At 34.0% G+C, this 16,878-nt stretch overlaps 1 protein-coding gene across 1 annotated transcript in view; it reads right to left on the bottom strand.

Annotated features, from left to right (window-relative positions):
- Positions 1-8,262: 8,262 nt before the first annotated feature.
- Positions 8,263-16,878, bottom strand: part of FSD1L (fibronectin type III and SPRY domain containing 1-like) — an 81,504-nt gene continuing 72,888 nt past the window's right edge. The window contains exons 11-14 of the mRNA XM_008589485.1: positions 15,187-15,284; positions 14,470-14,721; positions 11,552-11,640; positions 8,263-8,750 (exon numbers count right to left, since the gene is read on the bottom strand). Coding sequence (XP_008587707.1) covers positions 8,628-8,750; positions 11,552-11,640; positions 14,470-14,721; positions 15,187-15,284 — 562 coding nt within the window. The 3' untranslated portion in view covers positions 8,263-8,627. The remainder of the gene's footprint in view (positions 8,751-11,551; positions 11,641-14,469; positions 14,722-15,186; positions 15,285-16,878) is intronic.

The raw sequence follows: 16,878 nt of genomic DNA, 5'->3' as shown, positions 1-16,878 counted from the left end.
TTTTTAGCTTTTCATCTCTAAAGTTTCCCCCACTTTCTTTATAAGTAACTTTTTGTACTCATTTCACTGGCTTATATAATATGTAAATTATACAATTACAACTACTATCGGCATAAACAGGTTTGGGAACGGCTAACTCGAGGTAGACATACAACTCAACTGGTGGCAGCAGTACTTCTCAAGCATACCGGAGGGTCAGCTGTGAGCCTTCAGCTAACCATAAACATCAGTCAGTATGCTTTAATCTGGTTAACCAGTACAGCTGGAGGAGGGGTAGGAGGATTGGTAAAAGCATCTATTACAAGTAAACATCTATCTCTTAAAAATCACTCCTGGACCACTCCTAACATTTGTGGGATGTATGGCAACAGTACAAATGGAGGCCAACCCTGATGTATTTGAAGTACCTGAACAGCTAAGAGGTAATCATCATAATGTTATATCCTTCTACCTTGACAAATATTTCTTCTCAAGGAGAACTCTGTGTTCAAGTGTGGAATTCTCAGTTTCTTAAGACATGAACTGGAAAGAGAAGGCATGAAAACTAGGTTGGCCTGTCCTTCCCTGAGCCCCTGGCTCTTTTTTCTTCTGCCTTCAGCCTACCAGAATGGTCCTGGCATGTATGCATGTGCACACTCCAGTCTACATATCTGAGCTCCATCCATACTCCCCACAAACTGCCACCCATAGGGGTATATACCCCTGTATATAGTCTTTTTTCAGGATGGACTTGGGGAAGAANAGCTTTACGGCACTCACAGCAACCGCTGCAAAAGGTGCCGTCAAGTGCAGAGCCGCGGAGTATGGCGTGGTTGGTGGCAGGAAAGTTCCCATGGTTGGTACTCGGCTTGTCAACAGGCTGGACAATGTTTTCATATCATGAATACCCTCCTATTAACAGCATATCCTTTAACAGCTATGTAGGGTTACATGTAAGCACCACAATCTAATTACCCCGTTGTGGTGACCTTGTGCAAAAGGGGCATAAACACACTAGTAGTACAACGCAGTGTCAATGTAAAGTGGGGTTTAATAAGGAAGGACTTGGACAGAAAAGTAGAGTGTATATGATTTCCTGAGTTCATATTGTATAGACATCCCAGCCAGGCACAGCAGAATTTGTATACCAAGGAAAAGGCTCTGAGGAAGCCAACTCCCATAATGGTCTACATATTCATAACATTTGCTGGGGATGGGATGTGCAGAATATATCTAGGTTAGTACATAACAATGGTAACAGCAAATTAGAAAAGGGGAGCCTTCAAAATTCAGGTAGCCCATTCTTTTTGTTGAGATAACTTAGGCCTATTAAGCCAGTTCTTTGTTCTAGCTACCAAAAAAGAAAACAGAATTTGCCTCCAGAGCCATCCAGATTTGCCTTTCTCCATTTAACAATTAGGTTGCTTGTATTTTGCTTTTCTAATGTTGCAATAAATATTGGCTTGTGAATATATACGTAATAGAAATACTTAAAAAGGGAATTAACTTTTCAAGGGTATGTGCATTTAAAATCTTGACACTGCAAAACTGTTCTCCAGAAGTGTTGCATCTGTTCACATTCTGTCTTCTATATAAGGATATTCATTCCTCAATCACTGTCACACTCCTCTCCCTAAAACTAAAGACTATCCAGTCTCCCTTTATTCTTCTCTTGGTGAAAATGATCTTAGTGACAGGAGCTCCACCCCCCCCCCCTTTTTTTTTGACCGGTAAGGGGATCGCATACCTCGGCTTGGTGCTGCCTGCACCACGCTCAGCCAGTGAGCGCACCGGCCATCCCTATACAGGATCCGAACCCGCGGCCTCAGCGATATCAGCACCGCACTCTCTCGAGTGAGCCACGGGGCCGGCCCACTCCAGTCTCATTTTGTCATTGAATGGTTTGGTTTTTCTCCCAAACTTGTTTCAAGTTAGAATACAAACTTTAAAAAGGTTTAGTTCTGGTTCTGACTCTCTTAGTTACCATCTACAAAAATGTGACCCAAGAGGTAAAAAGCTCCAAAGACAGAAACTAAATTCCTAATTGTTATTACAGTCACTTGTAGCATGTTTCCTTTTCCACTTATAGCTGCACTGTACAAAACAGTAGCTGTTAGCAACATGCAACTCTGTTTAAATTAAAATTAAAAATTCAATGGCTTAGTGTGCTAGCCACATTTAAAGTGTCCAATAGCTGCCTGTGGTTATGGGCTACTGTACTGGACAGCACAAATCTAGAACTTTCCATCAATCACTGCATAAAATTCTGTTGAACAGCAGTGCTCTAAAATGTAAGCTTTCTAGGCAAAGGGACCGTGACTTTTAATATTCACCTCTCCAAGAGCACACTGTAGATATTAATAAAAGAGTTAATAAAATCAAGCACTGAAGCAAAATTAAGCAGGAAAAAAGTTTAATTTTTAGATGAGATATTCCAGGTGCTTTTATAAAAACTTAAACGGGACATTCTATACAGAACATACAATCATTTCAACATACCAGTTATTCCACTTTGAATACCCTATTTTATAGTTAAAAAACCATTTAAAAGGCTTTGTCTTGTTTCTAAGAAAAATGAGGCAATGTGCTTATTAAAACACTATTTTGCAGCACTGAGTACATTATAAGTAGTTCATTAATGGTCTTCATCCATAACTTACAGGCTAAACCTGAGGAATTCAAATTTTATTATCATAACTGCATAGCAAAACCATGTCCAGATAATAGACATATCAAATCTGTAGATTAAGATAGCCTGTAAACCATTTAATAAATCCAATTTAAAGCAAAACAAATATGTCAAGAGAGTTGTTAAATGATATCCAGGTTAACAAGGTTTTGAAATGCTTCATTCTTATTTTTTAAAAATGAAAATACTACAAAGTTTCCAAATGTTCAGTGGGCACACCTTATATCATTTATCCAGTAAAACAAACTGCTGAACCATTTGGTTTTTTGTAAAGAATTATTTAGGCCAAATTCACTTTCTGCATGTGGCACTAAGCAGTCCTGAAAGTGCAAATGCCTGCATGGAAATAAAGCTTAATGCATTTGTTTATTTATGCTACTGTTCTACACTGACACTAATACTGTGGGAGAACTTTCACAGCTGGACAAAGTCTTGAAACAGAGGTACAGGCTTGATTAGAAAATATAAAAAGGCCATAAATCATGCACAAACTAAATGAATATTAAAAGGCATTTTGATTGGTGTCTTTATTTTTCAATCACGTTTGAAATCACTGGTGATACCATTTTAAGCACATACTTTATCAAAGTAAATGGCATCCAGAAGTATCCAAACACTTAAATCCATTATTACCTAAAAATAACGTTTTACATTTTATATAGCATTTTACTGTTACTGAAGCAATTTCACATACTCCATTTCATTTTATTCCTCACAACAGCCCTGTGAGGTAAGCTGAACAAGGTACAATTATTTTATGTAAGGCAACAGATGCCCAAAGATGATAAATGATTTATGTATAGAGGTCACAGATCTAGTATCTGATAGAGCGATGGTGATTAATTTTAAATACTTTCAAAGAAATGATGCCAAAATCTTTTTTATATCATATCCAGAGATTTTAAAGACTAGTGGCTTTTAATGTAAAGTACTCCAGAAACTTTAGCTATTATATATCTTACAGTGTGAATTAGTTATAAATTCAATTTTAAAGAGATTCCCTTAAAAGGTAAATTACACGCAGTGCTTTGGTACCTTAGAGATATTGGAAATGTTAAAAAAAAAAAATGCATTATCATAGACCTTATGCTCTACAAAAAGTTCCAATACTAGTAAAAATGCCTTTTACCAATCACTTACAATTTGACTTATTTTAAAATCAGTCCAAACTTAATGAGTTCCAAGCCAAAGCAAACACGTTCACCTACCTTCTGCCCTTACATACCATGAAATCCTCTACATGTCCATTCCCATGGACCAACATACATTGAATGTGAACCATTAAGAGAACCTATCAATTTAAACTAACATAACTTAAATGTTTATGAACCGAAAATCTAAGCTTTATACTGACCCAGAAATAACAAATACACTTTTAGTTTAATAACGGGGTAGTCTTAGGAGAAAAGTACTATGGCAATTTCTGGTATTTATTTATAAGTTAATACTAACTTTTATATGGCATGTCCAATGATATCTTTTCAATGAAAACAACGTATACCATATGTAATCCATTTAAACTCCAAGTAATTCAAAATGCTTAAGTATTTAGGTTAATCAAATATTACAGGTAACAAAGCTGTCATATGTGACATATCAAGATCACAAATAATTGCAGAATGTGACTAACGTAAAATACACACAAAACTAAAACTATACTGAACATGAGGTAATCTTGCTGTGATGATTAAGAAAACACTCATGATCTCTTATAATACTCTGGTACTGGCATTATTAAATATACATTTTGGTTAAAAATAACAAATAACTATATTGTTGCGTGTATACCAAGTGAATTTTTGCTGACCACACTCTTCACTAAAAGAATATATCCAGTGTAAAAATAAAATCAAGGAAGAAACTTTTTCAGACCCATTTTTTGTGACTATATAAAAGTGAACCACATTACATGCAGTTTTTTTTTTTTTTTTTTACAAACTATAACAAATTACTTTTGAAAACTTCTGACTTATTAGCAAAACATTGTTTTTAAGATGCAAACTCCGTCACACCATTCAAAAGCCACAAAACTATATGCACAGTACATCAAATTTCACTAGTTATGGAAATATGAATACAAAGTAATCAAATTTGACTGCCGTATCAATAGACACTCAAACTACTTGTATGAATTAGCCAATGAATCAACACTGATCTAACAAATAAAAACAAATGTTTTTAAAATAAAGAATTATGATCTGAAAATACAGACAATTCTTTTAGCTTGGGATCACATATTTGACAGTAAGAAGTCTATACTGTCCTCTTTTAAAATTAATACTCTTTGAAATAATTAGTTTCCATATAAATTTTTCCAATTTTTTTCCAGTTGTTTCCAAAAGAAACAAAATTACATGAATAACTATAATTTTATGGAAAAAGTATATAGAGAAAAACCATTCTAGGTAAATCATAAAATAGAATATCAGAGCCATATCATAGCCTAATTAAAAAATTTCATTACAAATATTTACTTTTATTATTTATACCAAGGATCAGTCATAATGTTGTTCATGCTTTAGTTTCATAAATGAGTAAATAAAAGCAAGCCAGAATGTCTCTTTATAACATGGGGAAAAAATTTACTGTTTGCAGAACAGAGTAAGAAGGCCAAATCTAGCTGTACAGTTCATGGTTTGTCAAAATGATACAGATGCCATCAATTAAACTCATGACAGACAGGCATGCCTCTAATACTTTCAATCTGTTTACCTATACCTGTTACATTCAAAGAATCACCTTATATTAAATTTCTATGTGCATTAGTTATTAAATGCTTGGTATATACAAATTTACCAAAAGTTAAAGACATATTTGATGTGGTCAGTTGAACGAGTCAAAATAAATTGTAAAAAAAATTATTTTTCTAAAGTGCTTAAGGCAGCTCCTTCATTTTTATATCCAGGTTAATAAAACTGGTTTGGAATTTAACTGCTAAAAGAGAAATGCAATACTTAACACGTTTTTATAAAACAATTTTTTTTTTACACCTGTGATACATCCATTACAGTCAATATCTCATGCATTTCCTTTATAGAAAGCAGTCATGTTTGACCTATCAAAACAAAAAGTAAATAAAGCAATAAAGGATATCTGAAAGGGTTTACCAACTTTACACAATGTATTAAATTGAGCATGTTCAATTTTTTTAATTCAAATGTCAATGAGAATGTTTTATATTTTGGTCAAGTTAATAGTTACCTTATTTTGAAACCATTTAAATAAGCACTATATTTGATTATTTTTTTAGTTTGAAATGAGGATGACAAACTTTCTCCAGTTTAACTTAACAAATAAATTTAAAACACTTTAAAACAAACTATTTTGTTCTTTACTTTTAGATACCTTTAAGAATCGGCAGTGAGAGAAAACCCTCAGATTCTTATTTTGAAGTAATAAAATATAAACTAATATTACATATTCATGTGATGAGAACGTGGATTCTGGACTTACTGAATTTATATTTGTTACTACAAAAGAAATGAAAACTCCTCAGTGAAATAAACACATTTTCCAAATGAATATTAGAAAATTTTATATGAAGAGTCTCAGCATAAGCTCAAGAATCATATGCACTCCTCCAGTCCCTGATTAATATATCCTTTTCCCCATGCCCTCATCACTACAACATAATGCTCCCTGACTTAAATATCAGTTGACACTGCATGGTGCACGGAGCAAGAGCATGCTTAGAGGAAAAAGGCACTGAATTAATGAGAAGACACAATTATATATAACATAATAGTAAAAAATTTTATACAAGAACATCTGGCTTTTTCTGTGTAATTTTTGCTAAGATATACTAAAATTCACATATAACAACCTGACCACTAAATTACTGCTTTCAGGTTTGAATCTGTGAAAGAGAATTACAAATTCCTGTTTCCTTAGGTCCTGAAACATCCAAAAATTTCTCTCAAAATCTCTATGAGGAACAAAAACCAAAATTATATTTGTTTGGAGAATCAAAAAATATCTACTAACAGTTCATTCTATAAACTACCTGATAGTCTTTAAAATTATCAATATGTCATCAGATAATAGTGCAGATATGAATGTCCTCTGGAAAAATACCCAATTCAAATAAAATTCATTTAGATTCGTTTTACCAGCGGAACAAAACACTCTAATAATAAGCAGTAAATTTTAAGAGAAAATGAGCTATTATAACTACACAGGCCTTTACATGGAAAACAACTCAAATGTAAGCAGCAATGGTCACTTCTTGGGAGAAGGTTGTCATAGCACAAGATATTTAAAATGAAAATGAAACACAGTCAACAAGAGAAATTAAAAGTTTCAAAAACTAAAGAAAATACAAATTCAGACCTCTTAAAAAATGCTCAAGGAACACCTCTTAAAAATGCTCAAGGAACACCTCTTAAAAATGCTCAAGGAATTCTTAAATAACTGTAATTACAATTTTTAATTCGACTCACAAGACTTGAATTACAAATTTTAATTACCTTTTAAGAATAGACATGTTCTGCTCAATAACCATGGGCTTTACTCACTGCTTAACATATTTTCACCATGTTTGGGAAAGAGGTCTAAGTCAATTTTTGGAATAATTTCACTCCTTTAGGAAATGAATGTAGCAAAAGGACTGAGAGAAAAATAACATCTGAATGATTGTTCGAAAAACTCAGGTGCTGGGGCCGGCCCGTGGCTCACTCGGGAGAGTGTGGTGCTGATAACACCAAGGCCGCGGGTTCGGATCCCATATAGGGATGGCTGGTTGCTCACTTTGGTGAGCGTGGTGCTGACAACACCAATCCAAGGGTTAAGATCCCCTTACCAGTCATCTTTTAAAAAAAAAAAAAAAAAGAAAGACTCAGGTGCCAATTAAGTCAGAAATTTGCAGATTTTTTTCAAAGCAATTGTTTAAACCATTCTGTATCTTATTAAAAAGAAGATACAAATTACTTCGTAAAGAATACTTTTAGGCAGCTCCCTTGATAACCTATCCTTCTTAGATAAAACTTGAGTAGTGTAGGTTTTTCTACCCTCTATATAACTTTAATAAACTTTCATTCCTTCTAGAAATGTTAAAAATCAGCATAATTATCAGTGCCAAATTCAAGTAGGAATTTTACCATAGATAACTATTAAAGGTAGGATTGAACTAGACAATAAAATGAGAAAATATAAGTCTTTTAAAAATCTTACCCATCATCCAAAGTGATGGAATGAAAAGAATTCTAATTAAACAGGGCAACATATAAATATCCCATTACAACTTGTTAGTACGGCACGTACAAATCTGAAATTTGGGTGATTTTAAGCTGTTGTTATGTCTAGAAACTCTCCACTCTCTATTTTGAGTTATAACCACAAGAGAAATAACACAATATTTTGGAAAAGATAAAGTGATACACAATCTAGTCAATAAACAAGAGGATAATTTAGCAAAAGTCAACTTATTTATAAAAGGGGAAAAACAAACTGTAAGAAAACCTCTCCATCATCCCCAACCAATGATTTCAATGTTTAGAAAATCTCAGCAGACTGTTTATTTTTAAAGCTTCAGTGTAAGAATCAAATAATAATAGGTATTGATGAGATAGAAAAGAGAAAATATAGAGCAAAGGAGGCAAGATTTAAAAGCTTTTAACCCCAGGCCCTAGAGTTACCAAATGCAGCTAAACATATTAGAAGAGTCAAACTAATCCACAAACACAAAAATGAGTTTCTATACAAATATTCGAACACTGACTTTTTCCCCATGTACTCTTCAAAACATCAGTTTCTTGCTCATTATCTGCTTGCTTCTATGATATTGCACAGTAGGTCCTATGAATGCTTCATACTAGATGCTTAATGCTAACAGATTCCAGGCCTTAAAGCAGAACTTAGCAAACCTGATTTCCACCACTCACAAATTTCTGTGATTAGTAACTGCCCAGCAAAGGCCACCCAACCAAGAGGGAGGGTAGGGAAAGCATATTCTGAGTAGGCATTATTGAGTAATATTGTTCAGGCTGCTAGCTGAACCAGTCATTCCATTTTCACTTTTCTGAAGTGTTCTGACAGCACTTGGAACCTGCATCCCAGTACTCAAAGAAAGTCCACCACACCAAACCTAAGAAGAGACAAGAATAAAACTCAGTCATATTTCAAATCAAATCAAAACTTCAGTGTTTCTTAAATTTCCATTCGAAAGGTAAAATGCCACATGTATGAATATCGATAAGTCCCAAACTGATAACCTTCATATCTGAGCTGAGAAGTAAAAGGCTAACTCAGAATTCTTTTAGAACCACAAAGGCCAGAGGAAATCTTTGTGGCAGCAAAACCCACTGGAGCTGTACCCAAAGGAAGGAACTGTGGGCTGCAGAAATTTAGAAACTAACTTGGATTAATTTAGGCAAAAGATACTGGTTATCATTACTGATGCTGATTTCATAACCAAGGGAAGTGCACAAAGAGCCAACTTTCTTATCCCAATTATTGCTTTCAGTTTTGATGGTAACAGGTGGCCTGAGACTACAAATATCTAACACCCATCTCTTAATAGAGTAAACGCCATTGGTTTCTTCCCTATCTTGTTAACAATAAGAACTCTTTTATAATTCTTTAAGAATTTTTCAGAGAAATACAAATGACAATATCCAGATGTACTTGCCATGTTCTGTTATTATCATAAATGTGAATGAGTTTATGAAAGATAAAACTACTTTGCTTGTGAATGGAGCAGCTATGATTCAATAAGGTGAAAAATAACAGATTTGGAACAGAGTCAAGAGAATTAATATATAAAAATATGATTAAACTATCATCAACTACCATGTATGAAGCAGACAGAAGCTTAAAGCTTGGAAAATTCTAGAAGTTGTTTAAGTATTCCCACCTTCAATTATATCCTTAAGTATTCAATATCTACTAAATAACTGGAGTAGTATTCCAAAGAATCTACTGACCTGTGGGTTTTGTAACTAGATAATTAACATTCTAAAATTTCAAAACTAGCAGACTCAGTAATGATGAACTCACACAATAAACAAACAACTCTGACTATAAAACTACTACACTACAATACTGGAAATTATTTAAGTGATTTAGAAAAATATTTACTCAAAATATCTAGCATTAAAAGTGCAAAGGCAAATCAAAGAAGAAAAATTAATATTTTCAATAAATGGTAATGGAGCAATCAGACATCCATATGGAAAAAATGAACCTCAAACCATACATTATACCATGTACAAAAATTAACTCAAAACAGATCACTGACCTAAATGTAACTGTAAAACTTCAGGAAGAAAACATAGGAGAAAATCTTTGTGACTTTGAGTTACATAAAATATTATCCATAAAAGGAAAAAAAATTGGTAAATTAGAGTTCAAATCAAAATGAAAAAAATTTCTGTTTGAAATATGCAGAATATTAAGCAAGCCACAGACCAGGAAAAAATATTTGCAAACCATATATATGATAAAGGATTAATATCCAAAATATACAAAGAACTCTTAAAACTTAATAAGAAAACACCCTACCCTCCCCCCAAAAAGGATTTTAACAGATTCTTCACACCAAAGAAGTTATATGAATGGCAAGTAAGCATATAAAAGACGCTCAACATCATTTGTCATTAGGAAAGTGCAAATAAAACCACAATAAGATGCCACTACTTAAAACAAATAATCTGATAATACCAAATGATGGCAAAGATGTGATGAACTCTCATATACTGCTGGTGGGAATGCAAAAATGATACAGCCACTTTGGAAAGCATTTTGGTAGTTTCTTATAAAATTAAACATACACTTTCAATGTAATCCAGCAACACTACTATTAGATATTTATCCAAGAGAAATGAAAACATATGTTCACATAAAAACCCCTATGTGAATGTTTATAGTGACTATTCATAATCGCCAAAAACTGTAAAGAACCCAAATGTCCTCCAACTGGTGGGTGGATGAATAAACTGTGATACATACTATAGATATAAATATATAAAAAACACTACTCAGCAATAAAAAAGAGGAGAATACTGACATACACAACAACATGGATGAATTTCAAATGCATTATGCCACAGAATCAAAAGGCTACATACCATATAATTCCATTTACATGACATCCTGGAAAAGGCAAAACCATAAAGACTAAACTCTCACATACTGCTGGTTGTAAGTTAATATAACCAACCACTTTGGAAAGCTGGCAGTATTTACTACAGTTGATTATACACACATACCATATGATCTAACAACCCCAATCCTAGGTATATAACCAATGGAAATATATACATACATTTATCAAAAACATGAACAAGAATATTCATAGCAGCTGTATTTGTAAAAGCCCCTAAATGGAAAACACCCACATATCCAACTAAATCAGAATAAACAAACTGTGATATAGCCATATAATAGAAGACTGTACAGCTATGAAAATGAATTAACTACAACTACATAGAATATGGATAAATTTCACAAACATAATGTTGAGCCAAAAAGATATTTATGATTCCATTTATACAAAGTTGAAAAGGAGGCAAAATGAATTTGTGGTATTAAAATTGAAGATAATGGGTACTCTGGAGGAGGGCCATTAGTGACTGGAAACGGGCACAAGGGGGCCTCTGAGATTCCAGTAATGCTCCATTTCTTGATCTAGGTGTTGGTTATAAGAGTGAGTACACTCCTAAGAAAACTGATCAAACTACATGCTTATGCTTTATGTACTTTTATGTATGAACATTGACTTCAATAAAATATACCAAAAATAGATGATCACAGATTTGGGAGAAGGTGGATTTAGAAAGGGAGAGGAATAAGGAGAAAAAGTAAGATATTCTACTTCCCCAAATATACAGCATCAGATTATTCTCCTTCAAGTTGCCAAACCAAATAAAACATGTATTAGGTACTAACCATGAAACCAGGTAGTACTGGCTGAGTAAATTTTGTCTTAAAGGAATACAGCAACTGTTTTGAGTTTGCATCATAGAAAGAAAGTTGACCTAAAAGGAAGGGGGGAAAAAGCCTAATTTATTATATGAAAAAAGTAAAACATCTAATTAAATCTACATATAAACATGCAAAAGAGCAATAACTTAATACATATTTTTGAATTAATTTTTTGTTACGAACTATAAGGACTGGACTTAATAATTCTCACTTGTAAACATGATTAAGGAAAAGCCCAAATTCAGTTTTCTTTCTTTTTTTGAATTAATTTTTTGTTACGAACTATAAGGACTGGACTTAATAATTCTCACTTGTAAACGTGATTAAGGAAAAGCCCAAATTCAGTTTTCTTTCTTTTTTTTTTTTTTAAACCCCCTTTACTCCTCCCCATTCTACTTTCCCTGGTTTTCAAGATCTCCATAATCTGGCACTATTCTACTTGTTCAACTATATACTATTTCTTTATGTTATCATTATTTAACAAATGGTTTCATTAGCCCAGTAAAAACCAAGACAATTTATTCCTCCTTATTTTTAACACAACCAACCTCTCTACTCAAATCCTGTCACCATTTAAATTTACTCTGTTAAACCTGGTCTTCGGTCTTCTATCTGAAGCCATACTCATACTTCAGTCTCTGAAATCACAGTACAGTCATCATTGCCTCAGCTTTGTTAATTTTTAAAATCCTTTCCCAGTCTCTCCTTCAACAGGATCACATCCTAAAATAACTCTGCTGGTCTGATCTCCTAACTGTGCAACATGATGGCCTCCTTACAACTGTTAACACTTCCTGAAACTCTTCTCTGATGACTATTCTCTTGGTTTGTATCTGAACCCTAAGGACACCTTCTGTCTATTCCTTTTTCTCCTGTTCTAAATATAGCTGCTTTATAAGGGCTCTTTTTTCTCTCTACAATGCTCAACTGCCTTAATATATCAACTGCCACCAAACAAAGAGGAAAAGAAATTAACATTTATACATACTATTAAAGCACTAGGTGCTTTACATACATTACCTCAAATTATTAAGCAACCTACATATGATCACACAGTAAGCAGCACAGCAGTAATGCTTAAATACACTATTCTCTGCAATCTTCACTAGCCACTCTGTGATGCTGTCTCAAATAGAGTCATGTGCCACTTAACGACAGGGATAATGTTCTAAAAAATGTATCGTGGGCAATTTCGTCATCACGCGAACATCATAGAGCATACTTACACAAACCTAGATGGTATAGCCTACTACACACCTAGGCTATATGGCAGCCACCATCATAAGAGTATATGTGGTCTGTCATTGACCAAAATGTCATTATGTGGCGCACAACTGTATTCAGCTTCACCTCTACTTCTCTTCTGAGTCCTAGCACCGAATTTCAAAATGTTTGCCAAAAATGCCACATGGCTGTCTTGCTGGCATCTCATTTCCCCCCAGACTCTCTCTGTTCCCTATCCTGTTGACACTGTCCTCTTGATTACACTGGCTGGAACCTCAAAGTCATCTTCAATTCTTATCTCTCCCCTTCAATCCATATTTAGTTACCAAATCCTATGAATTCTACTTTCACACCATCAAATCCATTCTTCTTGATTCCCTACCATTCAGGTCCTTGTTACCAATCACTCAACAAACACTAAGGGCTTTTATGTAAAAAGCACTTGCCAGACAATAAGGATTTAGTAATTTGCAAAATAGACATGGTCCTACCCTTAACAAACAGCGCTTAAAGACTGCCTCCTGAAAAGTTATGCTTACAGTCTCTTCCAAATTTAACCATTTACTAATATTTCTCAAACTATAGTTTTCTAAAACATGCAGAACCACACCTCCCCACTATTAAAGACTATTATTATTTTTCAAGGCTCGCAGAAATCTGATCCCATTGTATATCACAACTTCCCCTTACTATATACCCTGTGCTCTAGGCTAACAATTACTTCTCACTACTATCTTTGTGGAATCAGAGTATAGGGAAGGAGAGAGAAGATAAGCAAATGCTGTTGTGGTAGTTAAAAAAGAAAAAAAAGTATGTCAATGAATTTGCCACTTGAGGAAAATGATTTATGTGATTCAAAGCTGAATAAGTAAAAAAGAATGCAGTGAAACTGACATGTCATCACTAAAAATAAATCAAGCCAAAATTAACTTTTTTCCTTTTTGTTTAGATTATAATAGGAACAGCTAATAACGAAGGATGTATAGTCTAGAAAAACAGGGCAAGAAAAGCAATATTAGTAGTTTTTAAACAAATAAGGATTATCACATGAAATTTGAATTACAGAACATAATTCTGCGTTTATTCAGATGGCAAAATTTAAGAGCAACAGTCTCAGAAGTTATAGAGACAAAGTGAGTCAAGCCAAGGAAAACATAACCAAGAGCCATCCAACAATGAAAGAGGCTGCCTTCTAAGACAATAAGCTTCACATTAAAAAGTTCTTCAAGCACAAGGGTGCGAACTACCTATAGAGATAGTGTAATAAAGATATTATACAGTGTGGCAGATGGATTGGGTAATTTCTCAGGTCTACTCCAACTAAAAAAATCTGACTCCACTCTTTACAGGTCGGTAATAAAACATAGTAAGAAAGGAATTAAAATGGACAGAAGACATTTTAGTGCTGAAGACTAAAATTAGCAAAATTTTTCAGACTTACTTAGTATATTATAAATGAATGCTTTTGTAGGGCTCCAGGCAGACATCACGCACCCTTCCAGTCAATTCTAGAACTGAGATTATGTTTGTGATCAAAGACCAGTTGGTCAAAATGTCCTTACCACAATACTAATGGAAATTCTGTTGAAATGATTACCAATGAAAATTACTCAAATACAAACAACTATGATGAAGTGACTTAAAACAAGAAAACTTACCCCCATCAAAATCACAAAATACACCTATTTTCTCAGGAACAGTAACATCCAAAGCTTTGACTTTATTATTATGCTTTGCTGCAAATGTGTTTTGTAGCCAGTTGTTGACATAGATACACCAACTAGTGTTCGTCTTTCCCAATTGGTCAAATTTCCCCAAAGTTTTGTATGCTACTCCCACACTGTAGGATTTACAATCCTTCTGGGCCTTGACCTCCCAATAATGTTGTCCACTTTCAATGGCAGTGTCTCCTACAAAAGATCAGAAGGTAGATTTGACTCATATCTCTTTTTTCATGAGTCACATAGATTTTTATCTATCATTTGTCCCACATAAATAGCACAAAAAATTTGATTCAAGCATTCTTTCTGTTAGAATAATCATGTTAACAGACACTAAATGCAGAGTACCTGCTGTAACCTTTACATTTATTACTATTTTTTTCTGAATATAAAATGCTTCAGAACTTTTCTTCCTTACCATCCCCTCGTGACAGCACTATGTAAGCTATAGCAGAGTTTTAAAATTATCAATAATAAGACATTTTGAATGCCCCCCCACCCAAAGTAATTAGGCTTTAACAAGGGGAAACTTCTGCAAAGATTCATTCAACATACAGGCAATCACTCCAGTTCTGAGTGAGTGGAAAGTTCCACCAGTGGGACTCTTAATGCCTTTAATCTGAGATAATGAAGAACTATGATGTTTTATCCTACCCAGCACTGTGTATGATTCTCCAGTAAAACGATCCCTGCTGCCTCTTACTGCTGGTGGCCTGGAGCCTACAGATGTCCGCTTGGGGGATGGTGTACCACTTCTATATAAAAAGCAGCAACAACAAAAAAAAACAAAAACAAATATTTTATGTTGTAAATGTTTCATAAACTAAAATTACAAACCATGGAAGAAGCCTTTGAAAAGATTTCTAATTATGTTGCAGAAAAAAACACCATTTAATTTGACATGAATTTTTAAAGAGAGATGTCAATTATAAACACTCAAATCTAAGAAGCCATCAATACAAAGCATGCTGAAAGCAGTAATGTCATGCAAACTGAACAAGGCTTATACAAAGAACACAATGCCAAAATGAGACAAGACTTAATGAAGGGAAAAAAAAAAAAACTCAAGAAGGATAATGGTTATAGCTTACATTTTTTTGCAGTTAAATTTAAATAAAAACAAAGGCAAAAGTAGGCTTCTTATAACTAAATAACCTTTATTATAATTTATATATTTTTCTGTTCTGGATCTTTTCTTCTTAAAAAGAGAAACAGCAATTGCCCAAATACATGCACAGAACAATATCAAGTATTACAAAAGCATTTCTCCTACTAAAATGGACAAGATCCAACCTGACCTCTTATATCAAATTATACTCCTATGACATGATATACTGGACAGTATTGGGCTTTTTACAAACTCTTAAAAATTCAAAATAGATTAAATCCCTCACTGTGGTCAGAGAACATATTTTCTATGATCTTAGTCTTTTTTTAAAAAAAACAAAAATTTAAAATTCAAAATAGATTAAATCCCTCACTGTGGTCAGAGAACATATTTTCTATGATCTTAGTCTTTTTTTTAAAAAAACAAAAATTTAGGGCCAGCCCAGTGGCGCGCTGCTACAGTGCGCCGCTTGGGAAGCACGGCGGCGCTCCCGCCGAGGGTTCGGATCCCACATACAGACCAGCCGCTCACTGGCTGAGCGAGGTGCGGGAGCAACGCCGAGGGTTGCAATCCCGTGGTCGGTCCCGGTCCGGTACGGGCGCGACACTGAGGGTTGCAATCCATTGCCGGTCCCGAAAAAAAACAAAAAAAAAAAAAAAAAAATTTAAACAAACAGTTCTTGGAAAGATTTCTACTATCTTTCAATTCTATTTTTTCCATGAACTTTTTGAAGTGCCCTGTTTTACTGATTTCTTACTGCAATTTATGTTGCTAAACTTAGATGTTTAATTTCTGTTCTTGATTTCTTTTTATTAAGTGTACTTGTTGATTTGCTTAGATTAATTTGCATTTGAAAAGTTTATTCATCTTCCTCTGCTGAAATCAGATATTTGCATGCTTTTGAAAGACTTTAGAGAACTATTTCAAATACTTATAGAGGTTATAAAATGAATATGTAAATTTTAATTAAGTTTTACATCTCTAGTTTTTTGAAGCCCTACTTTCTACAAAGTCCTTTGTTATTCAGTTATGTATTTGTTATTTGAACAAATAAATGTGCATATCCTTGTTAAAAAAATATTAAATCTCAAAGATGTTTTTTAAATAACATGTTAATTATATGGAATTACTGCATTTAAAAAGCCAAAAAATTTATTCAAGATTATCCTAAATTGGGCCGGCCCGGTGGCGCACTGGAGAGTGCGCCGCTTGAGAGCGCGGCGGCACTCCCGCCGAGG

Source organism: Galeopterus variegatus, unplaced genomic scaffold (assembly GCF_000696425.1).
Source record: "Galeopterus variegatus unplaced genomic scaffold, G_variegatus-3.0.2 Scaffold5468, whole genome shotgun sequence".
Classification (NCBI taxonomy): Eukaryota; Metazoa; Chordata; class Mammalia; order Dermoptera; family Cynocephalidae; genus Galeopterus; species Galeopterus variegatus.
The sequence above is the reverse complement of the archived record's forward strand: the minus strand, read 5'-3'. Positions and strand labels throughout refer to the sequence as shown.